This window comes from Engystomops pustulosus, chromosome 1 (assembly GCF_040894005.1).
Source record: "Engystomops pustulosus chromosome 1, aEngPut4.maternal, whole genome shotgun sequence".
In the NCBI taxonomy this organism is placed as follows: Eukaryota; Metazoa; Chordata; class Amphibia; order Anura; family Leptodactylidae; genus Engystomops; species Engystomops pustulosus.
In genome coordinates this window covers 226,627,537-226,653,511 of record NC_092411.1, presented here as the reverse complement: position 1 = coordinate 226,653,511, position 25,975 = coordinate 226,627,537, and the positions used below count along the sequence as shown (strand labels likewise).

The 25,975-nt window shown below is 41.8% G+C and overlaps 1 protein-coding gene across 4 annotated transcripts in view; it reads left to right on the top strand.

Moving 5' to 3' along the window:
- CLCN3 (chloride voltage-gated channel 3) overlaps positions 1 to 25,975 on the top strand; it is a 51,797-nt gene that overhangs the window by 12,286 nt on the left and 13,536 nt on the right. For 2 of the 4 annotated variants that reach the window (XM_072119932.1, XM_072119916.1), the window contains exons 3-9: positions 19,918 to 20,075; positions 20,882 to 20,981; positions 21,076 to 21,263; positions 21,393 to 21,515; positions 22,739 to 22,945; positions 23,485 to 23,565; positions 23,834 to 24,376. In XM_072119932.1, the coding sequence (XP_071976033.1) occupies positions 19,918 to 20,075; positions 20,882 to 20,981; positions 21,076 to 21,263; positions 21,393 to 21,515; positions 22,739 to 22,945; positions 23,485 to 23,565; positions 23,834 to 24,376 (1,400 nt within the window). Of the gene's footprint in view, positions 1 to 13,935; positions 14,159 to 19,917; positions 20,076 to 20,881; positions 20,982 to 21,075; positions 21,264 to 21,392; positions 21,516 to 22,738; positions 22,946 to 23,484; positions 23,566 to 23,833; positions 24,377 to 25,975 lie in introns of those variants that run through there. The other 2 variants (XM_072119925.1, XM_072119940.1) reach the window with 2 other exon arrangements.

Sequence of the window (25,975 nt, the reverse complement as noted above, 5' to 3'; positions counted from 1 at the left end):
AAGTATGGGGCATAAATAAGGGGGCGCGGCGGCAGCTCGATATCGGGGCAGCTTAGTTCGGGGAACTTTCCCCCGCGGCACACTCAACCTTGTGTCGCGGCACACTAGTGTGCCGCGGCACACAGGTTGAAAATCACTGCTCTAGCTCACTGAACCTCAAGCCTGAGAGCTGCTATAGAATCCAAGATACTTGTGCTTGATGTGACTCCCCCTGCAGCCTCTAAACTTGACTCATCTCTGGCAAATGTCCTTTACTTTGTCAGACAATGTTCTTCTATACTCATTTTCACATGACTTAGGAGTGTGAATTCACATGAAAGAGAGAATTATACAAAGGACAAAACTGTTCTTACTCATGGCAACCAATCAGAGCTCAGCTTTCATTTTCTTACAGCAGTTTATTAAATGAATGCTGAGCTCGGATTGGTTGCCATAAGCAATTAGAACTGTTTTGCTGTTAGACACTTTTGACAGATCAGGTATTTTCTTGTGGCAACATATGATAATCTGTGCCATATACTGAGAATCTGGAAAAAAAATTCTGATGTGGTGGAATTGGCAAATAAAAAAACTAATTTGCACCATATTCTGATGGGCTTTATTTTTATAGCTATTTGTATGGGTTTATTCTTTGGATCTATATGATCGCAGAGATACCAAATTTATATACAGGCGGTCCCCTACTTAAGGACACCCGACTTACAGACAGACCCCTCTGACCTCTGGTGAAGCTCTCTGGATGCTTTACTATAGTCCCAGATTTCAATAATCAGCTGGAAGGTGTCTGTAATGAAGCTTTATTGGTAATCCGTGGTCCCATTACAGCAACAAATGTTTAAACTCCAATTGTCACTGGGGCAAAAACATTTTTTGTCTGGATCTACAATTATAAAATATACAGTTTCGACTTACATATAAATTCAACTTAAGAACAAACCTCCGGACCCTATCTTGTACGTAACCCAGGGACTGCCTGTAGTTTGGTTGTCTTAATACCTTTAAAAAAAATTGATCTGTAAAGCTACTGACAAAAAATAGTTTTAGCACGGCAGGAGAGAGCCTTTGACAACAATTCCAATGATACCTCTATAATGCTGCTGGCTCCTTCCTAGCCTTAGATACTGCCTGGTATATCAATCAGCCGTTCTTATAAAATCATTTTCAGCTATTTCTGAAGTGGCAGCTAATGGCATTCATATGAATCAGGACGGCATGTTTATAATTGGCTGACCTGAAGCATTAAGTTCCTGTTTTCTTGCACTCCTGTCCTACTGCTCCTCCCAATGTCCCTCCTGTAATCTCTAGCTTTTCTATATGGTTTCCCATGGTTACCAGCAAGCATGGCAAAAGGAGATCAACCTGGTGGGACAAGGTAGAACCTCTGCTAGCAGCTAAACAGCAGATAGCTAATTAGAATAAATTAGAGAATTGCTTATTTTTTGCTTACTGCAGAGTTTATAGTTGTTATATCTTGCATCACCATATTCTGACACCCGTAATTTTTCATAATCAGGTGCTGTGTGAGGTGTCATTGATTTTGGGATGGGGTGAATTTTAAAAACTGTAACACCTTTTAATCACTTTTTATTAAAAGTTGGATTGGAGGCTGAAGTGGCAATTTGGACATTTAGGTGCTATTTTCATTTTACATGGTTCATCACTGGAAATAATTGTTTTTATATTTTAATTGAACATTTTTTGATGCGCCAATCTATGATATGTTTATGATCTTGTTTATATGTTGAAGGGACAGGCGATTTGAATATTTATTTATTGTTTAAAAACCTTTTATTTTTTCATTTTTTTTTTTACTGTTATTTTAGCCACTGAGGGTACTTTACCCCTAGGGGGTCTGGTCACTTCTGCAATGTACTGCAATACAACTCTTTTGACTTACACTGTAGATGTACTTCCTCTATATTACAGTCCGTCACAGACAGATATCCTAAAGAAGCTATAGGAGCCTTTAACCAGTTCCCAGCTGTCATTGCACTGATTGGTCCTCTTCGATAATGTCATCGGAGGGGGGTCAACGATCGATGGTGCCCAGGATTAAAGCTGTTTGGTGCCACAGACGAGTTCAACTGCAGCACCGACGAGTACCAACAACAATTGGTGCCAGTACCAACTGTGGCAGCCAGTGCTAGATGTCAGCATTTAATAGAGTTGACACCCGCAGTGTATGGAGAGGGCTGTGTCTGTGGGCCCTCTTTATACACCTCTTTACAACAAATGGACATACACTCACCGGCCACTTTATTAGGTACACCGGTCCAACTGCTCGTTAACACTTAATTTCTAATCAGCCAATCACATGGCGGCAACTCAGTGCATTTAGGCATGCAGACATGGTCAAGACAATCTCCTGCAGTTCAAACCGAGCATCAGTATGGGGAAGAAAGGTGATTTGAGTGCCTTTTGAACGTGGCATGGTTGTTGGTGCCAGAAGGGCTGGTCTGAGTATTTCAGAAACTGCTGATCTACTGGGATTTTCACGCACAACCATCTCTAGGGTTTACAGACAATGGTCCAAAAAATAAAAAACATCCAGTGAGCGGCAGTTCTGTGGGCGGAAATGCCTTGTTGATGCCAGAGGTCAGAGGAGAATGGGCAGACTGGTTCGAGCTGATAGAAAGGCAACAGTGACTCAAATCGCCACCCGTTACAACCAAGGTAGGCAGAAGAGCATCTCTGAACGCACAGTACGTCGAACTTTGAGGCAGATGGGCTACAGCAGCAGAAGATCACACCAGGTAAGAACAGGAAACTGAGGCTACAATTTGCACAAGCTCATCGAAATTGGACAGTAGAAGATTAGAAAAACGTTGCTTCGTCTGATGAGTCTCGATTTCTGCTGCGACATTCGGATGGTAGAGTCAGAATTTGGCGTCAACAACATGAAAGCATGGATCCATCCTGCCTTGTATCAACGGTTCAGGCTGGTGGTGTCATGGTGTAGGGAATATTTTCTTGGCACTCTTTGGTACCAATTGAGCATGGTTGCAACGCCACAGCCTACCTGAGTATTGTTGCTGACCATGTCCATCCCTTTATGACCACAATGTACCCAACATCTGATGGCTACTTTCAGCAGGATAATGCGCCATGTCATAAAGCTGGAATCATCTCAGACTGGTTTCTTGAACATGACAATGAGGTCACTGTACTCAAATGGCCTCCACAGTCACCAGATCTCAATCCAATAGAGCATCTTTGGGATGTGGTGGAACGGGAGATTCGCATCATGGATGTGCAGCCGACAAATCTGCGGCAACTGTGTGATGCCATCATGTCAATATGGACCAAAATCTCTGAGGAATGCTTCCAGCACCTTGTTGAATCTATGCCACGAAGAATTGAGGCAGTTCTGAAGGCAAAAGGGGGTCCAACCCGTTACTAGCATGGTGTACCAAATAAAGTGGCCGGTGAGTGTATATCATTAACCCCTTAAGGACGCAGGGTATTTTCGCTCATTTCTCGCTCTCCATCTTCAAAAATCCATACGTTTTTCACTTTTCCGTGTACAGAGCTGTGTGAGGGCTTATTTCGTGCGTAACAAATTTTATTATTCCCTGCCATGTAGTGGGAAGCCGGAAAAAAAAATCCAAATGTGGAAATTTTTTTTTAAAAAACGTGTGTGCGTCATGTTCTTGTGGGCTCAGTTTTTACGACTTTCACTCTGCGCTCCTTTACTCTTTGGTTGGTACGATCGCGGTGATACCAAATTTATACAGGTTTTATTGTGTTTTAATACATTTTTAAAAAATAAACGAATGTGTACGAAAGAGAAAAACATTTCTGACACTAATAACTTTTTCATACTTTGTTCGGAGCTGTGTGAGGTGTCAATTTTTGCAAAATGAGCCGACGTTTTCATTGCTACCATTTTGAGGACTGCTCGACATTTTGATCATTTTTTATTACATTTTTTATGTCATGTAAATAGGTGTAAAAGTCGCATTTCGGACATTTGGGCGCCATTTCCCATCTCAGAAGTCTCCTCCGGGCGTAACAGGTTTTATATTTTGATAGCTCGGGCATTTTGGGACGTGGCGATACCTAACGTGTCTGTGATGTTTACTGTTTATTATGTTTTATATCAGTTCTAGGGAAAGAGGGGTGATTTGAACTTTTAATATTTTATTAAAGGGGGAGCGACGATCCCATGTGCCGGTGGCAAACAACAGGTTGACACCCGTGGTCGGTGCATGCACCGACCGCGGGTTTTAGCGATGGGTCTTTGCTGCGATATGCAGTAAAGCCCATCTCTGTATGAAGAGGGCTCAGTCTGTGAGCCCTCTTCATACACCCTTCATAGCTCCGCTGCGGATATATCCGTCATGGAGCGTGAAGGGGTTAGTGTTAATTACAATACGAATGCCTGAGGGTGATGACACACGTGGCGTTTTGAACGCGTTTTTGGCCCGTTTTTAAGGAGTCCGTAAAAAATATGTTTTTGGAAAATGCATACGTTTGTGACAGGTTTGACCAATTATCTGTGTTAAAAACGCATGCGTTTTCAAAAACCCACTGCTTAAAAACGGCCCAAAACGCGTTCAAAACATTCAAAAATGTGGTTCTATGGAAACGATGCAAGACAGCGCCCCCGTACCCTACGTGTGACTCCACCCTGAAGAACCTAGCTCAGCATTAGTGTTGCATTTTGCAGCGCAACTGAATTGCTGTGGGGAAGAGCTTAGCCTGCTTGACGCGCGCTGTGTGAACGCAGCCTACAGCAGACTTCTAGCTAAAATTTATACTAGTAATGTTGTCTCCTCGGGCAGATTTGTTCTGGGCTGTAGTTTTAGAATGATCTTTTTGTCTTCTACCAGAAGAGGGCAGTTTTGACATTCACTTGTGTTGCCTTATCCTGGACTTTTCTTTAACCCCTTCAGGACGTAGCCGTTTATACCTCAAGGCTCAGCCACATTTTTTTTATTCTGACTTGTGTCGCTTTATATGGTTATAACTTTTAAACATTTTTCCTTATCAAAGCGATTTTAAGATAAATGAGTAAATTTTGGCTGATAAGTTTTTTGTGTTTATTTTAAAAAAATTGATGATAATTTTTTTTTTTTTTGGAAAAATTTAGGCATTTTAAAAATTTGCAATTAGCTTGTTTTCAGGCCTAGATCAACCCATTTTCGAATCTGCACCCCTTAAACTGTCAGAAACAGCTTTTAGGAAGATCATTAACCCCTTGACATTTTCAGATGTTTTCTTCTGGGTCCTTCAATTTCCTCCCACACTCCAAAAACATACTGGCAAGTTGATTAGATTGTGAGGGGACAGTGATTTAATTGGCAAGCTCTGTGCAGCGCTGCAGGTGAAATTTAGAATGGTCCGATTTTGTCGGTAATGTTCCCATTTAGCCCTAAAATTTACATTTTTATAAAAGATAAAAAGAGAAAACCCATCTTAAAATTTGTTATGCAATTTTTCCCCACATGTGGATGTTACTTGTAGGGGCACTCAGCAAGGCACAGAAGGGAAGGAGGGCCATGCATTAGCCATAGAATTAAGTGGTTTTTAGTTTGTTCATGGTGCACTTTTTTGCACTATAACATTGGGGTGGCTATGCCATATTGTTTAAAAAAAAATTAACTTTTTTGTGGGGGGTTGTAGAAAAAAAAAAGCTGTAATAGATTTTTTACATTTATTTTGGTGTTCACCATATACCCTAAGTAATATGTTAAATTTATTCAGCAGGTCACTTCGATTATCGTGAAACCAAATTTCTAGGTTTTTGCTTACATTTACCTATTTTGCTGGCTGTATACTACTGTAGGCTGGCTGGCTGTATACTACTGTAGGCTGGCTGGCTGTATACTACATAGGGGCTGGCTGGCTGTATTCTACATAGGGGCTGGCTGTATACTACATAGGGGCTGGCTGGCTGTATACTACATAGGGGCTGGCTGTATACTACATAGGGGCTGGCTGGCTGTATACTACTGGGGGCTTACTGGCTATATACTGGGGGGGCTGTGACCAATGCATTTCCCACCCTCGGCTTATACTCAAGTCATTCGTTTTTCCCAGTTTTTTGTGGTAAAATTGGGGGTCTCGGCTTATACACTGGTTGGCTTATACTTGAGTATATACAGTATTTAATTTTTTTGGGCTATATAGCTGAATGAGAGCTTGTTTTTTGCAGGACATGTTGTTCTTTATAACTGTACCATTTTTGTGTGGGACAATATTGGTAAAAGTCATAATTTTTGGTGGGTATTTCTTTTCCAGTGTTCATTGTGTGGGTATAATAATGATTTAGTTTTATTGTATGGGTCATTACGGAAGGGACGCCGTATATACTCGTGTATAAGCCGAGTTTTTCAGCACAAAAAATGTGCTTAAAAACATCCCCTCGGCTTATACACGAGTCATACAGTCATACACGAGTCATAAAAAATATTTTAAAAATAATAAACTTATATACTCACCCTCCGGTGACCCCGACCTGCAGCGCTGCTCCCCCAATGTCTGCGCGGGTCCTCTTCTGGCTTCGGCACCCGTCTTCTGTCTTTACTAACTTCGTGCCGGGCGCCGCCATGTTTTTCCTCCAGGTGGCGCCCAGGGGCGTCATACAAGGCGCCGTCCAGGGGAGAACAATGGCGGCGCCCGGCACGAAGTTAGTGAAGACAGAAGACGGGCGCCGAAGCCAGAAGAGGACCCGCGTGGACATCGGGGGAGGGGCGCTGCAGGTCGGGGAGTATATAAGTTTTATTATTTTCTTTTAATGCTGGGCTGGCTGTATATTACTGGGGGCTGTGCTGTATACTACTGGGGGCTGTGCTGTATACTACTGGGGGCTGTGCTGTATACTACTGGGGGCTGTGCTGTATACTACTGGGGGCAGGCTGTATACTACTGGGGGCTGTGCTGTATACTACTGGGGGCTGTGCTGTATACTACTGGGGGCTGTGCTGTATACTACTGGGGGCAGGCTGTATACATACTGGGGGGGTCTGTGACTAATGCATTTCCCACCCTTGGCTTATACTCGAGTCAATAGGTTTTCCCAGTTTTTGATGGTAAAATTAGGGGTCTTGGCTTATACTCGGGTTGGCTTATACTTGAGTATATTCTGTAAATATGTGGGATTTGTATTTTCACTGTTTTTTTTCACTGATTTGTTTCATCTAGGATGACTTGTTTCCCCCATATACTGAATTTCCCCATTTTTGGGATATATATGTGCATTAATTTGTATGGAATTTCAATAAAGGATATATATTTTTTCTAAGTATTTTGCAGCTCTTTTTTTCGGTATTGAAACTTTAAAGGGAACCTGTTGCCACCTTTTCTGACACCCTTCTTTTAGCTAAAATTGTTTCCCTTACATCCCCATAAATAAACTTTATCTTATAATCCCTGGCATTAGAGGGGGCATGTACTGCTCGGCCACCCCCGCCCATCTACACCTTGCCATTTCCTGTGTCTTTTTTCAGCATATCATGTGACCAGGGTGATGTAATCTAAGGTTCTTTACCCAGTTACATTTCCAACATCTACCCGATGTATGTATCTGATCACATGGAAGTATCAGATGATTGCTTGTTCATGTCCCATGGTGGAAACAGTAAAAAAGTGAAAAAAGGGGCCTGAAAAGGGGGCCAATGAGGAAACTAAAATCCTGGCAGCTGCAGGGCGCTCCTTCCCTTCTGTGCCTCACTGTGCGCCCCTAAAACAAGTAACAGCCACATGTGGGGGCCTCTGTACTCTGGAGAAATTGCATAATAAACTATAAGGTGGGTTTTCCTTTTTATCTTTTGTGAAAAATGATGACCGGTTCCCTTTTAGAGCAACTGTACATTTTATAACTAGAGATGAGCAGACCTGAAGTGTAGGTTTGGCGTTTTGGCATGTTTATCTCGACCAGGACATATTGCCAGATTATCTGCCTAACAACTATCCTTGGCTAGGGGCACAGTGACTAGGACTCCAAGTCATTATGAAAATAGGGTCCTGTATACTCCATTTTTTGGCAGGTCACTCATTCATCCCTGTTGGACTCCGTCTTGACCTGAAACTCCAATTCTAATGGAACATTTCCCAGTTTAAAGGACACCTGTCATCAGGTCTGTGTCACTAGTCCTGTCATCACTACCTGTTGGAGCAGCTCACAAGGATCCCATCCCAGCCTTTATCTAGTTATTTCATACATTAATTATTGTAAAATCATCTATTTTTTATCCTGTAAATGAGGCTGGTCACATGGTCAGGGGCAGTGATGTCACCCCTGTTCCCCCTCCCCTCTCCTCCCCCTGCTCATGTCTGTGTGTAATGTATAGTAAAGTATTGCTAGTGTGAGTGCTGCATCTGCTGACATGCTGCATCCTCCTAATATACAGGTGAGAGACACAGACATCAGCTACACATGAATCTGACATGTTCTGCTGTAACATGGCTGCCTGGAGCTGCTGTATCTCTCCTATACACACACACATGCACACACAGGCTGCAGGGGGCGTGGCCACCAGCACCAGGAAGTACATCATTATACAGCCTCACATCATTATACAGGCTGTCAGTCAAGCACTGGGGGTGTGGCTGTGCCTCCCACTCATGAATAGAGTGGACAGCTTGAATATGCTAATGCTTCATTGGACATTTCACAGGTCATTTGCATACAGCTTTAGGACCTCATTGCTTAGGTTTAGTTTAGGGGGGTTATTTTGCCTGACGGGTTCTCTTTAAAAGGAATCCACCACCTTCCCAAGCATTATAATCTGCTGCCAGCATGTTGTGGAGAAAATCACTATATATTTTTTTTTTGTGTATTATGTAATTTCTGAGAAATTGCCATGTCATAGTCATTATAGCCTATGAGTGATGGATGTATTTTCCAATGCTTTCCATTATACCTTATCTATGGGTAACCTTGACTCACTGATGAAAGACAGAAATATGATGTGGCTCTTAGGGCTAAAACATATGACCGTGGTCAGTCCTTCAATCATGAACCTTTAGTGGCCAGATTTGAAGGAAATCTACCATCAAAATGAAACATGAAAACCAGGGACACTTACTCGTTTATCCAGGCACTGTCACTGGTAATCTTCTTATATTTGTTATCCATGGTCTCCCTCTTTCTAAAATTAACTTTTTAAAATTCTGTTAATGAGCCAGAAGGACTCTGGGGGGGGGGGGGGGGGGGCATAACTCCCCTGAAAATAATAGTACTTGAGATCTGAAGTTGTCAGTCAATGACCTCTACATCTTTAAAGGGGTTTTCCTAAAGAAAATTTTCAAATTTCAACCCCTTTTTAACCCCTTAATTCACAATTTTACTTTTTTTTTTTTTTTTTGCTGTTTCATCTCCTATCACTCCCCAGGCTGGTCAGTGTAAAATCCCAGAGTGTGGGTGGGAACTCCCTAAGCAGGCACATTATGATCCATCTAGTTCTGTGAGATATAGTCTGGTTAGATTATCAGGGTACAGGTTTATATACACTTTCATTTACCTTCTGAACATTGTACTAGTATCTGATACATAGAGAGATGAGAGAGATCAGATATCATGAGCTGCCTATTACACAAAATGACAGTCGGCTCTCCTACATCTTTGCTATTGCACAACACACTAGATCTGCTGTGCCTCCCCAGATAAATAACTTGTCTGTAGCTTGTAGTTCTCCTCAGGCCCCTTCCACACTTGCGTTGCAGATCACGTCAGAGTTTGATCAGGGTGCGATCAGGGTTTGGTCAGTGAAAAACTGACATTTTTCATCAGAGTTAAATCAGTTTTCACTCAGAGTTTGTTCAGTGTCTCAGTTTTTCACGTGCATTTTCAATGCAATTTCAATGCGTTTTCATGCGCAGATAATGCGTGTGAAAGGACTCAGGACTGAGCTCTATCTTTTCTATGGCAATTGATGCATGAAAAACGCATTGCACTTGCATTGACCTTGCAAGTGTCTCAGAGTGCAATGCGTTTTTGATGCGTCTCCACCTTGTATGGTGCGTTTTTCACGCCCGTGACTTGCAAAAGTAGAGCATGCTGATATTTAAACTCGCGTTCAAAAATATGCGCGTGAAAAAAATGCACGTCTGAAAATACCCATTGATTACAATAGGCCAGAGTGCAATGCAAGTTCTGCACATCAAAATCATGCGCAGAAAACGTGCGTGAAAAATGCAAGTGTGAAAGGGGCCTCAGGGTGCTGCTGGCAGGAAGTCAGTGTATGTGTCAGTGTGAGCTCCGTCCTGGACTGCAGTGGACAAGGCTAAAGTCCAGGGAGCAGAGAGAGAGAAATTTGGCTCCACTGCCGTCACACAGAAATCCAAGATGGCTGCTCCAACCCCTTGTCAGAAGTTATAGGGTCGTTACTAGTTGCAACTGAAATTGTGTGCAGCAGGACTCAGAGACAGGTTGGACTTATATCTGTGAAATGCTGTATTTTTGTTAATAATGTTGAATCAGAGAACGTGAAATTTGTTATCCTGAGTAAATTTAAGAAACTTTGTGAGAATGTCCCTTTAAAGCCGCGTCTTTAAGAGTGCAATGCTGCCTGGAGACTCCTTGTGTCACACTCTGACCCAGGTAGGGTGAGTCATACTGCCACCACGTTTGTGATACGAAGGCGAAGTACTGTAGATGGTGAAGGAGTGAGGAACCTTAAATTTGATGCTAAATCTGCAGTGATGGTTTGTGGCTGGAAGAAGCTGACTTGCCAGCCAGTTTTGGTTATGGTAACATATGTATTTTGTAATCTCTGTAGCAGTACTGTATTTATGTAGCAAGTTTGGTTCTGGTGCTGTATCTATGTAGTAATATTGTTTTTTGTATTGTCCCCTTGTAATACTTTATGTTGTAGCTTCTTTGTAGCATGTTTTGTAATGTTAGATATTTTGCACTAAATATTAGATCAGACTATTTGGGAGGCCAAATTTCTTTACAGTCCAGGGTCCATGGTAATATTGAACTTATGTATGCGATGTGGTGTAGTAGAGGATGAGAAACAATTGTGTGTGTGTGGAGGAGGGGGAGGTTGCTTTGTGTGGTGGCACAGAAATTGCCCCCCTACAATTCCCCTAATTCCCAGTTTCTGGACTCCCGCAGTATAGGTAATATTTAGGGTGGTCCCAAGCAGCTTAGTGTGTACAGTATATGTGTAGGAGAGGCTGCAGTGTGCACTGGGTTAGCTTCACTTTCTGGATCATTATATGTACAGGTTGGGAGTAGTGTAAGAGCGGTTATATATCCTGTGTAGGGGGCAGTGTACATTACATGTATAGGGGCTGTGCTATATCCTGTGTACAGTGTAGAGGGCAGTGTACATTACATGTATAGGGGCTGTGCTGTATCCTGTGTACAGTGTAAGGGGCAGTGTACATTACATGTATAGGGGCTTTTCTTATATCCTGTACATTACATGTATAGGGGCTGTGCTATATCCTATGTAGGGGGCAGTGTACATGACATGTATAGGGGCAGTGTACATGACATGTATAGGGGCAGTGTACATGACATGTATAGGGGCTGTGCTATATCCTGTGTACATTACATGTATAGGGGCTGTGCTATATCCTGTGTAGGGGCAGTGTACATTACATGTATAGGGGCTGTGCTATATCCTGTGTATAGTGCAGGGGGCAGTGTACATGATATGTATAGGGGCTGTGCTATATCCTGTGTATAGTGCAGGGGCCAGTGTACATGACATGTATAGGGGCTGTGCAATATACTGTGTACATTACATGTATAGGGGCTGTGCTATATCCTGTGTAGGGGGCAGTGTACATGACATGTATAGGGGCTGTGCTATATCCTGTGTATAGTGCAGGGGGCAGTGTACATGACATGTATAGGGGCTGTGCAATATACTGTGTACATTACATGTATAGGGGCTGTGCTATATCCTGTGTATAGTGTAAGGGGCAGTGTACATTACATGTATAGGGGCTTTTCTTATATCCTGTACATTACATGTATAGGGGCTGGGCTATATCCTATGTAGGGGGCAGTGTACATGACATGTATAGGGGCAGTGTACATGACATGTATAGGGGCTGTGCTGTATCCTGTGTACAGTGTAAGGGGCAGTGTACATTACATGTATAGGGGCTTTTCTTATATCCTGTACATTACATGTATAGGGGCTGTGCTATATCCTATGTAGGGGGCAGTGTACATGACATGTATAGGGGCAGTGTACATGACATGTATAGGGGCAGTGTACATGACATGTATAGGGGCTGTGCTATATCCTGTGTACATTACATGTAAAGGGGCTGTGCTATATCCTGTGTAGGGGGCAGTGTACATGACATGTATAGGGGCTGTGCTATATCCTGTGTATAGTGCAGGGGGCAGTGTACATGATATGTATAGGGGCTGTGCTATATCCTGTGTATAGTGCAGGGGGCAGTGTACATGACATGTATAGGGGCTGTGCAATATACTGTGTACATTACATGTATAGGGGCTGTGCTATATCCTGTGTAGGGGGCAGTGTACATGACATGTATAGGGGCTGTGCTATATCCTGTGCAGGGGGCAGTGTACATGACATGTATAGGGGCTGTGCAATATACTGTGTACATTACATGTATAGGGGCTGTGCTATATCCTGTGTATAGTGCAGGGAGCAGTGTACATGACATGTATAGGGGCTGTGCAATATACTGTGTACATTACATGTATAGGGGCTGTGCTATATCCTGTGTAGGGGGCAGTGTACATGACATGTATAGGGGCTGTGCTATATCCTGTGTAGGGGGCAGTGTACATGACATGTATAGGGGCTGTGCTATATCCTGTGTATAGTGCAGGGGGCAGTGTACATGATATGTATAGGGGCTGTGCTATATCCTGTGTATAGTGCAGGGGGCAGTGTACATGACATGTATAGGGGCTGTGCAATATACTGTGTACATTACATGTATAGGGGCTGTGCTATATCCTGTGTATAGTGCAGGGGGCAGTGTACATGACATGTATAGGGGCTGTGCAATATACTGTGTACATTACATGTATAGGGGCTGTGCTATATCCTGTGTAGGGGGCAGTGTACATGACATGTATAGGGGCTGTGCTATATCCTGTGTATAGTGCAGGGGGCAGTGTACATGACATGTATAGGGGCTGTGCAATATACTGTGTACATTACATGTATAGGGGCTGTGCTATATCCTGTGTATAGTGCAGGGGGCAGTGTACATGACATGTATAGGGGCTGTGCAATATACTGTGTACATTACATGTATAGGGGCTGTGCTATATCCTGTGTAGGGGGCAGTGTACATGACATGTATAGGGGCTGTGCTACATCCTGTGTAGGGGGCAGTGTACATGACATGTATAAGGGCTGTGCTTTATCCTGTGTACATTACATGTATAGGGGCTGTGCTATATCCTGTGTAGGGGGCAGTGTACATGACATGTATAGGGGCTGTGCTATATCCTGTGTATAGTGCAGGGGGCAGTGTACATGACATGTATAGGGGCTGTGCAATATACTGTGTACATTACATGTATAGGGGCTGTGCTATATCCTGTGTATAGTGCAGGGGGCAGTGTACATGACATGTATAGGGGCTGTGCAATATACTGTGTACATTACATGTATAGGGGCTGTGCTATATCCTGTGTAGGGGGCAGTGTACATGACATGTATAGGGGCTGTGCTACATCCTGTGTAGGGGGCAGTGTACATGACATGTATAAGGGCTGTGCTTTATCCTGTGTACATTACATGTATAGGGGCTGTGCTATATCCTGTGCATAGTGCCGGGGGCAGTGTACATGACATGTATAAGGGCTGTGCTTTATCCTGTGTACATTACATGTATAGGGGCTGTGCTATATCCTGTGCATAGTGCAGGGGGCAGTGTACATGACATGTATAAGGGCTGTGCTTTATCCTGTGTACATTACATGTATAGGGGCTGTGCTATATCCTGTGCGCACTGATTCGCTTCTCCCTCAGCCATTCTGTAGCCGCCGGGAGCGGTGATCACGTGGTGACGTCACCGTCAGTCACTGCAAGGAGGCAGCACAGGAGAGAACATGGCAGCTTCCTCCTGATCCTGCCGCTGTGACAGGCTGAGCTCGGTGCCGCCGTGTCCTCCATGGAGACCCCTAGCGATCCCTACCTGCCCTATGATGGAGGAGGAGGAGACAGTATTCCTCTGCGGGAGCTACATAAACGAGGTAGGGCTGTGTGGAGTACGTGCGCCTCGTCATTGTGTAGGATCTGTGTGGTAGTAACGTAGGCGGCCGCTGTGTGTAATGTGTGCGCCCTGTGACTGCCGGCCTTGCAGGGAGGACTCCATTTTCCTCCCCTGTCATGTACTACTTGCACCATATGTCGTACGCAATGTGCTGAGGAAGGTCTCCTTATGGGAGCGGCCGCGCCATAGGACATAACGCAGGTGTACACTGCGCATTGGAAGCAATGCTAGTAGGTGACCGTGCTGTGTAGCTGGGCATTGATTGGTCGATCCCGGCTCAGTGTGGGGGGATCGGCCAATCATCTGCCGCGGTACGGTATCCGCACGCATTCCTTCAGTAACAGACGTACAGGTGTGTACTACACTACTGGGGGCAATGAGAGGCCGCTTCCTGCTACATAACACGCAGTTCAGTCTTCTTCTATGGACTATAGATAATCGGATAATGTAATGTACAAGCTGGAGTCCTCATGCGTTGCATTTACATTTAGCTGAAGGTCATTTCAATTTCATTTGTTCTTCATTACCTTGCAGGGGCCGAAGCTTTACTTTTCTATTCGTATAGTGGTATAAAAATAGATTTTTTTTTTTTTTTGGTGGAATTATTTTATTTTAAATGTGTCTTCCCATAAAGAGCTTGTCCTGTGAGCCATGCCAGAGGTCCCATAGATGTCTATGTGGCACGAGTGGAAGTAGAATGAAAAGAACCCACATTTATAGGGGCCACCTTGCTGATCAGTGGGAAACCCCCGATGGGATTCCCATGGTTGTACCCCAGATGAATAGAGCAACCTTTTGGGTATTGCCCCTGCTGCTTTATTTATCTCCTTGGCACTGCTGGATATGGCCAAGTGCCATACTCATCTGTTTCGTCAGTTCTGTAGATGGTGAATGGAGCAGCAGCATACATGGGTGACCCACTGCTCCATTCTTTGAGGGTGCAATTAGAAAGTTACAATCGCCATTGCAACATACAAGCACTAAATGACAGACTTATCAGTCTGTTGGCTGCTACAAGGGCAGATTTCTGTACCACAATTATTCAAAAAGATGCTGAGTCACTCCATTCCCCTCCTGGTGTAAGTCCATTTATTTTAGTTCTGTCTGTAGACGGATATCACATTCTGTACTTGTAAATCCTTCAAAATATCCCAACTAAAAGGCCTGCAGAAAATGGTAATGGCGGAGCTAATTATATATTCTAAGTTTGAGAATGTAATAAGAGCTGGAATGTGCTAATCTCTTCTTGCTGCCATAATCTGAATAATACATGTTATGTTAAATCTGACCCCTTAAAAGGGGTTTGCTTAGAAATCTTGAAATGCAATGTAAAGAGTTCTCAGTATTCATTCTGTATACTCCTTATCTTTGAGAAGAAGGCAAAGATTGGATGTAGTGAATTTAGCAGGTACAAGTGTGGTCAGGGTCCACCAGGTTAGACGCTGATAAATTGAGTCATGTTATACTATGATGTAATGAATTGTACCTCCTATTATTTGGTCAATGGACTCAGTCTCGTCAACTGCTTTACAAGTAGGGCTGAGTGGCTTTGGCTCATATAAAAATCTTTTTGCTTTTAAGGAAAAAAAAAAAGCCAGATTCTCAATATTATAGTACATTGTTTATTTTTTTTTATTCTGTCGTTGTAAATAAAGTTAGAAAAAGCCCAACTTATTAAATTATACCGCGCTGATCTAGAATAAGGCAAAAACTCTGTCGCCCCCAAACCCATTCATTCCTTGTTCCCAATGTAATAACAATTTATATAGCGCCTACAGATTACGCAGCGCTGCACAAAGCAAGACAAATTGCCCTTTTAGGCCCCTTTTTTAATCGTTTTTTAACCTTTTTTTAAAAGGTTTGTCCCTAGGTTTAAAGTTAACCCTTAGCACAATTATCTTTGGTATTCCCATAGGGGAGAGGGGAGTGGTAAGGCACTCATCTGATTTGTGGCTGTTCGGTGCTGAACTTATTGGTAGGAACAACCCAAAGCTGTAAAAATAACTCCACAAACTTCTGTGCTGTAAATTAAACCCAGTCAGTAATGAACTATTTTTTATTTTTTTTGTTATTTTTTTACTTAATTTTCTGTCATTTGTGATGTGTCTGACCTGAAGTACTGGTTCAGAAGGTTCTTCAGGCTCTACATGTCAAAATAAGCTGAATCCTGGAAATAATTTAAAGGGAACCTTTTATTAACTTTGGTACCACTAAACCACCAGTTATATGAGCCACGTCGCTGCCTGTCACATACTGTTTGTATATAGATGCTGCCAGTGCACTCCCGACCACAGCCGCACCGCCTGAAGCTAATGCTGTGGCAGGTGCGCCGCTGTGAGCCTGATGGCACTGCTAAGACATATCGGTAATTTGTTGGCCCCAAATCTGGTCACATGTTTTACTTTAAAACGAGAATGAGAATATTTATCCACCGAAATAATGCAGCATCGCTAAGGCCGGCTGCACACAAATGTTCTCAGTCTGTGGACCTGGTTGTTGTTCAGTCCGTGTGTAGTAAGAAGACTCACATGCTGAGGCCAGTCGTTAACCCATCAGATTCTTTGGTCGCATGTGATGGTACTGTGAGGCTCTCAAAGTTGGTCTTCCACTACACCCTGCCTGAAGCAGGGTGTAAAAGTAATGAAGTAAATTTGACTTTGTACAAGCAAATTTTGTACTTGGTGACAGGTCCCCTTTAGCTGTAAATATATTTGTGGTATTATTCTTTTAATATCCTAAACTGCTTTAGGAAAATGACAGTGCCTGTGTAAACAATTTCTTTGGGAACAAGGCCACATTTTCTTTGAAGAAGGAAGTCATATCTAGAGAAACACAGCTCTGATAAAATTAGCCTCTCACCCACCCCCTTACTCATAACGGCAAATACACCTGAGGCTTCATGCACACGACCTTGTGCTTCACCCGGGCCGAAGGCCTGGCAAAGGAGGCGTGAGATCACTTGTATCTGATCTGCAGTGTGTGTAGTCCTCCTGATCAGCATTGTGGAAACATTTTATGACTCCTAATAGCAGTGATCATTCTCAACTGTAGGAAAGTAGATGAAATGTCTCAAAACCACAAACTTTAGCTCTATATTCACCCTATTCAGATAGCTTTGCATGACAAATATGCGTAATGTATGTGCGAGTAGTTCTGTGTGTTAAACATTAAACAAGTGTAGGTGTGTAATTTGTACACATATTTTATAGGGACCTTCTATATATAAATATGTGAATGCGGTGTCAGAACTTTGCTCTACTTCTTATTATTGGTAATGATTAATGTTGAGCATTTACCATGTGGAAATGGGGTAAAGAGCAAAGATTCCTATTTGAAGCCGATAAACTTGTCAGCGACGTGCTCTGTCCACATTGTAAAAGGCTTACTTCCTTTCCTGTTATTTCAGCAGCAGGATTTATTTTCTTCTATTTAAAAGGAACCCACACCAGGGAAACTGCTTATAAACCAGCAAAAACACTTTTTTGTAGTTTCTGCACATGTTCAATGCTACCTTTATCCTGAAAAATATAGTTATATCTGTGGACAGTAACCTGTCAGGGGGGTGTGGTTTGGGGAACAGCAGTCAAGCATTTATCCACTCTCCTGGCCGCCTCATCGGGTAACTCCTGCCACCAGCCCTGCCTCCTTGTTATCGGTCTCCTCCCCTTCCTCCCGAGGTCTTGTCTCAAAACTCGTGCATGCGCAGTGTGCGTTTCCCCCTACGGGTTCAGGCAGCGGTTTCCCTGGTGACGGGTTTAACCATTGTTGGAAATATTTACTGCTTGTTTATTTGGACTTTTATTTTTTGATTCCTATGTATATTTTGTTAGGTCTCTGTTTCAGGGGTGCTTTTTTGCCATCATCCTTTAGTTTCCGTATCTGTTTGCTCATACACTGAATAGAAGTTTTTGTATTGGTTCCCCTCTTCTTCTTTTTTTAGGCCCCTTTCACACTTGCGCTTTTCACATGCATGTACTGCACTTTTATTGGACTCACAGAACTTGCAATGCACTCTGACCCATTGACAAAACCCTTTTTGCATTTTTTCCCATTAAAATCTCAGCATGCTCTACTTTTGCAAGTCACACGCATGAAAAACGCACCATACAAGTGCCACATGTTTTTTTCGCTGATCATTTTGCTTAAAAAAGATAGACCACACATTGAAAAACATGTATTGAAAACCACAAAAAAGCGTGTGAGTAACTGGACAATGAATAAACTCTGACTGAAAACTGATTGAACTCTGATGAAAAAGTTTTTCCCTGACTAAACCCTGATCGCACTCTGAAAGGGTCCTAACTTAAAAGGATTTTTCCATGAATTTGTATTGATGGCCTGCCCTCTGTGTAGACTCTACACCAGTTGATCTGTGTAGGGACAACCTCCATGGACCACACTGATTAGCAGTTTGGCGCTGCATCAACAAAAATGTATGGCGTCGTTAAAAGTGAATGTGAAGCACTTGTAGTTACAGCTTCCAGCCACTACGTGGAGCCAGCATCTTTCAAAAGCAGGTTGTTAGTCACTCACAAGTCCATAGTAATTCCTGGAAAATCCCTTGAATCTATTGACACCTTCAGTTCTGCAGTTTATGTCTATATTGGTTACTAAATCTCTATAAAGTCTTGCATAAGTTAAACTGGCACACATGACCATGCTTGGCCCATGTGCTGGCCAGATTTCATGACCGAGCATAGTGCCATGGAGCGGACTCTGTTAATAGTGGATACATATGATATAAAGCAATCCCTGTCTGCAGGTGGAACAACTGCACTGTAATGTTATCATGATGACAGTTCAGTGCTACCGTTCCGCTGGCCATCAGGGACACCTTCCATCATATTTCACTATGATGAAAGGAGTCGTATTGCCGGAACGGTGTTCTGTCTGTCACATCCTTAGTGCAGTGTAGTGCAGGAAACCAAGTGCAGTGTATGGGAGACTTCATAACAGCTAGTCTCCACACACCAACGTGAGGGGAACAGCCAGTGAACATCTGCTTATTTTCTGACAAGGCAATTTTAAAATCCCCTATTTCAAAAGGAGCCACAGGACTGATAGGGTGAATGCACATTCAGAAAGTGTGATGTGTTGCAGTTTCTTAATGCAAAGCAAATGAATATTTCTGCAACTAACTAGCCTTTTGCTGTGTACGGATAGACTCGCTGTAAGGCTGCTAGGTTTGTTTAGCATTAAGGAAAAGTGACTTGTTTGCTCAGATTTTAAGAAACAAACATTTTTTTTTTTACTTTTTAACTATTTCCACCATGAGACATGAACAAGTAATCATCTGATTGCTTGTTCATGATCATACTCTGCAATACTGATGTATTGCAGAGTATTAGCACTGTCAGCCTATGCACATGCGATCGTGGGGGGAAAGACCCCACAAAGGCAAGTTAAATGCTGTGGTCGTGCTGACCGTGGCATTTAGCGGATTAAACACTCGCGGTCGGAGCTTACTCCGACCGCGGTTGTTACCCGCTGACATCCCGTGACCCCCGATGCCGGCTCGGCTCTTCTGCAGAGCCGAACCGTCATAGTCTCCGCGCTGCAGCTCTACTGCGCTGAGCGCTATTCGCAGGACCCAGCTCTGTAGAGTTACGGCGCGGAGCGCAAAAGGGGTTAAAGCTACACTTCTACTTTTCGTAATTGCCTTTTTTAGCCTTCCCTCAATCTTTTTAGTAGTCATATATTTAGTTACAGCATAATAAAATATTGTATATTTCTTACTAGGCACACACTATACAATGACCAACGGAGGAGGCATCAGCAGCTCAACGCACTTGCTGGACTTGTTGGATGAGCCTATTCCAGGGGTGGGCACCTATGATGATTTCCATACAATTGACTGGGTACGGGAAAAGTGTAAAGATCGGGAACGCCACAGACGGGTAAGGTGCTAGAAATATTGACATGTATATCCTTTTGAAAATTCTGACTTTCAGAGACCTAAATAATAGTAAAATTCTGTAAGTAATGTCATTATAAAAACGATGCCACTCAATGTGTGAAAAAACACTTTTAAGAAGTTGGTTAGCCAAAAATGGAGGTGCGATTAAGAAAATGTAATTTTTTTGGGACAAATCATTTAATTTTGACTATTTTCACAGTGGATAAATGACAAAAAGCTCCACAAAGTTTGAAATCCAACTTTTCCTGGGTGTGTCGATACCCTATATGTCTTGGTAAACGGCTGTGTGTGCACACGACAGGTCGTAGAATTGAAGGAGCGCCATTCACAGCAGATTTACATTGGAACATTGTACAAAATGTAAAATTTCTACTCTTTCTTGGTGGAAAATATTCAATTTTTGTTTACGATTTTTCCCTTTTCTTTTTTTGGAAGTTTACTGTACCATAAATTTATTTTTATTCTATGGGTCACCACCAGTGTGACAATACATTATTTATAAAGTTTTTTTTTTTTTACCCAATTTTACTGAATAAAAACAAATTTAGACAAAATATTTGGTTCAGCATCAGTCTTTTCAGGCATAACTTATTTTTATTTTCCGGTTGACAGCGCTGGTTAAGGATTTATTTTTTACGAGAAGAGTTGTTCTTTTCAGCAGTCTTGGAGCATGTAGCTTTTTAGAGCACGTAACATTTTATTGAAGGGTATTAATTTTTTTTTTTTACACTTGAACCCATTTTTATTGTTGAAACATGACTGATTTGTTTTTCTATCCTCCATTAGATTAACAGTAAGAAAAAGGAATCCGCTTGGGAGTTATCAAAAAGTCTTTATGATGCTTGGTCGGGATGGCTGGTGGTAACACTAACTGGTTTGGCTTCAGGTAATGTTCATCTGTGACCTGGATATTTGCACAGAGATGCCCGTGTGTTTATTTGGACTAATACATTTTCTCACATGGCTGATGTGTACCACAGGTGCCCTGGCAGGCTTGATAGACATTGCTGCGGATTGGATGGCAGATTTGAAGGAAGGAATTTGCATGACTGCATTTTGGTTTAACCATGAACAGTGCTGCTGGGATTCTGATGAAGCCACATTTGAAGAAAGAGACAAGTGTCCTCAATGGAATACATGGGCAGATCTCATAATAGGTCAGGCAGAAGTAAGTTGGCATTTTTCCTTCCATAATACGAAGCTGTGGCCTGATTTACATGCAGGATGTTAATTCACCTTATTGCATACAACATTTTATTCACAACTGGTGATGCTGTTCCTATCTTTCATTTTGCAGGGTCCTGGATCATATATTATGAACTACATAATGTACATCTTCTGGGCTCTGAGTTTTGCCTTTTTGGCGGTCAGTCTAGTCAAAGTGTTTGCTCCATATGCTTGTGGCTCAGGAATTCCAGAGGTGTGTATAGGTCTGGCCAAATTTTTAACCATGTAAGGCCAGAGAGAGGTGGGGGCATTTTTGCAGTACTAGAAGGGCCCATAAAGAAGCCCTTTCCCCAACCTAACATATGCTATTTAAAAAATTAATGTTGTGTAATTTTAATATTAGGGGGGGGGGAGGGATAGTGTGAACAATTTTTCTTAAAGGAATTCTGCTTCAGTTTTAAGACACAAACACAACCCTTGCTGTAATATGCTATGTACATTATTTTTAAACATCAAGCTGAAGTGAAGTGGTTAATCATCACTGCTTAGAGCTGTGTAAATACACACAGCGAGAATATATGTATACTCATATTCGGTTCCACAGGCTCTCACTACACAGTCTGGAATACAGATCTCCAAGAGGGAGCTCTGGAGCCTGATATTATACAAAGTAAGCAGATTCGATAAAATATATTACAAAAATATTCACAACACTCCCCCATACAAATATAAAAAATGATCTCAAATGACGATTATGCGTTAAATCTTAGTTAGATCATTTTTTTTGTACCGTTGTAAACAAAAAAATCTGTCCTTTCTCCACCCGTAACCATTGGTAACCTGTGCCCTTTGAACTATTTTGTTATGTTCTCGTTAAATTCCTACCATGAGAAGGCCTCCTTGTAAAAGCACTTTTAGTCAGTGAATTCTGTGGCTGCATTTTGCCTTCCTGTGAGGGTATATACCCAGTCACAAACAACATTTAGAATCATAAAGGTCCTCCATGAATTGATGATTATGACTATTGATCCAAGTCATATTATTATATGATGAAAAATGCAGTTATGGCTCACATCTGGCTTGTGTTCAAAAAGTGCATTAAGACAAACTGAAGTAGTGTCTCTACCCACATAGTAATACGATTTGTAGACCTATGTAATTTTCATAGTAATATGACTGGCGGTTCAGCAGCACAAATAGAATTTTCCCATTGAGAAATGCTGAACTTTGACCCCATTTGGCCAAAAACGCCTGATGAATATGTATGTCATATCTGGGTATAACACCGTACCAGAAATATCATTTTTTACAGTGCCAGGATTTCAGGATGTTCTATGTTGCCTTTATCACTATGTTCATGTATAGTTTTGAAACACACTAATATGTGTATTTTGTGTTTTCATTTTATTTTTTTATTTTTGCTTATGTTCTAAAATCTCCTATTAAACATTGCACTCATTAATATTATTTTTACAGATCAAAACCATTTTAAGTGGTTTCATTATCAGAGGTTATTTGGGAAAGTGGACTTTAATGATCAAAACGGTCACACTGGTACTTGCCGTGGCTTCAGGTCTGAGCTTAGGGAAGGAAGGACCCTTGGTACATGTAGCTTGTTGCTGTGGAAATATATTTTCCTACCTCTTTCCCAAGTACAGCACAAATGAAGCAAAAAAACGAGAGGTGAGTGATCTATTATATACTTTGTTGTTTAGCAGAAACCTTACACTTTCTCCACAGGGATTTTAATCTTGTTTGTTTACCCTGCCAATGTTTAAGGGAAATCAACCACTAAAAAAACACAAAAAAAACCCCTAGAAATACTCACCTCCGCTCCTCTTCATCTTGATCCTGGTGCTGTCTATCGCTAATCTTGACACGCTAGGCTCACCTAGAAAACAAACTTGGCATAAATTATCAGCGGAGACGATGTCATGCGCTCCAGGCTGCTAATTATGCGAGGAGACGTAACTTGGTCTCCTTCCTCTCCCAAGTGTGGGAGAGTGCATAATTAGCAGCTGCTAATAAGTTTCTTTTCTAAGGTGATCCCAGCGTGTCAAGACTAGCAACGGACAGTGCCGGGAATGTGTTTTTCTTGTGTTTTTTTTCAGTAGTTGATTCCTTTAAGTGGATAGGGTAACTATACATATCTCAAGCTGCTAGTGTTACGCTGCCATTTTTATGATGGGACGATGGATTTTTTTTAATGGTTTCTCTCGTAGGTCCTTTCGGCAGCATCTGCAGCTGGTGTCTCTGTAGCTTTTGGAGCCCCTATTGGTGGAGTCCTTTTTAGTCTGGAAGAGGTGAGAGTCTTCAGGTTATCTTTGTTTTTCTTGTCCATCAGATATATACAACTCTTTAAAGTGAACCTGTCACCATCCCTCAACCCACTAAACCACTAGATATTTGTAATAGTATTTTGTTTGGTTATTTACAACAGCCTCATATAACCTCATAGAAATATTTATCACTCCTGTATAATGTCACAAAAATATTTTTGGGAGTTTAGAAGAATATAACTGTTGTGTGAAGAACGCATTTTCACATAACTGCTTGTCTTTATACCCCCAGGTCAGTTACTACTTTCCCTTGAAGACCCTGTGGAGATCTTTCTTTGCCGCTTTAGTGGCCGCTTTTATTTTAAGGTCAATTAACCCATTTGGAAACAGTCGTCTTGTGCTTTTTTATGTGGAATATCATACTCCTTGGTACCTCTTTGAACTCATCCCTTTCATTCTGCTTGGTGTGTTTGGAGGACTGTGGGGAGCCTTTTTCATCCGTGCAAATATCGCCTGGTGCCGACGACGCAAGACCACAAAATTTGGGAAGTACCCAGTACTAGAGGTTATTGTAGTTGCCGCTATCACAGCAATCATTGCATTTCCAAATCCATATACACGTTTCAACACCAGTCAGCTGATCAAAGAACTGTTCACAGACTGCGGTCCTCTCGAATCCTCCTCCCTGTGTGACTACAAAAATGACATGAACGCTAGCATTGTGGACGATATCCCGGACCGGCCTGCTGGTAATGGGGTGTACTCTGCCATCTGGCAGCTGTGCTTGGCACTGGTGTTTAAGATCGTTATGACTGTGTTTACATTTGGCATCAAGGTAATTAATTTCTTATAGCAAGTTATTAATTGACTGTTATTTCCTATGTGATGTGACTAGCTGATGGAAAGACTAATTTCTAAGTTATGGATTTCTTTGTTCATCTGCTTTTTTTTATTTTTCTGTTTGATACTTTTTCATAAAAGGAGCAATTTTCTAGCAAATCATGCTGCATCTTTGGCTTAAATTAACTTTTGCAAGATACTGACCAAATCGCTGACCTTTGAATCAGGGCTAATGCTCGACGTTTTCTTACAAAACTATATACATCCAATCTATTAAACTCTTCCTGTGAAGTGTAGCTGAGTATAGTTAATGTAAAAAATCAAGTTGTTTTATTACACAAGAAAGATTACTAAAATATTTATAAAAATATTTATGCATATAAAACCTATATAACATAAAAATATCAGTACATTACATTTCGTGCATCACCATCCTAAATTGTATCCTATGTAGCAACTCGTAGGCTTAAATTGGCTCAGTTTTTAACACAAATGCTTGCTTCAATGTCCAGCGTGTGTGGTCTGTATTAAACCTTTATATAGTGCCAAAAAGTTTTATAGAACCTATAGATTTTTTAACTGTTTACTTGAATTGTGGCATATATCTCCAAACCTGTTAGGCTCCTTTCACACACACGTATGCTTACCCGGATGCATCCCAGGCAAGCATACAGCAGTGACCTGGAGAGGAGCTCTCCATAGTGAAGCCCGCCCATAAGCATGTGTGTGTGCACACCACGCCACCGGGAACGTATATCCGACCGCAAACTTGTGTCCCCACATTCATAGTGGTCCATTTTAATATTAATGGCTAAATCAACATCAAAGTTCCTGGTGATGACAAAAGATAGTCCTCTAAAAATAATTCACTAAAATTAAAGTGCACCAAACTGAGTCCATCGAATAGAAGTAAAAACTACACTTCAGCATCCCAGAGTAAATTATTGCAATAACTGGTATATGCACTGCTATATGGAGATAGCAGATGCACTGCAACTCACGGATGTAGAGAATATGATAAATTTTACTTATGCTTTAATAATACACTTTTATCAAGCAAACATTTCTTAAGTTTCCTTATCAATGCTCTGACATGGAATATTTGTGCTCTGCATATACAGGAGTGTGGAGAACTCTTAGCTTCTGTTCTTCCATCACTTCTATGGGGCTTATTGTAGAAAACTAGTTTACATTTGTAATAAGTCTGTAAGCGCTAGTTGCCATAAATTTGTACCCCTCTTCCTTTTTTGCAGCTCCTGAGTTCACTGCTACAGCTCCAATCCCCTCTGTCTACTTGCCACCTAATAGCTGTTGGGAAGGCAGAGAAGACTGGTGCTGTAGCGATTTGTCCCAGTACATAACTCTAATAATAATTAAAAAATCTAAAAATATTCTATAGCTCAGTCATTCCATAACGCCTTTACAGATCCTGTGGGAAATATACTAACAAAATAAGAAATTATAGAACATTAACATGGCCTCATGGGACAATATGAATAAGGGCCCTGCACACAAGAGCTTACAGTTCATACTATATCACTCTTATTAGTAATCATATTCCCTACCTACACGGTATAAGTTATAAAATGTCGTT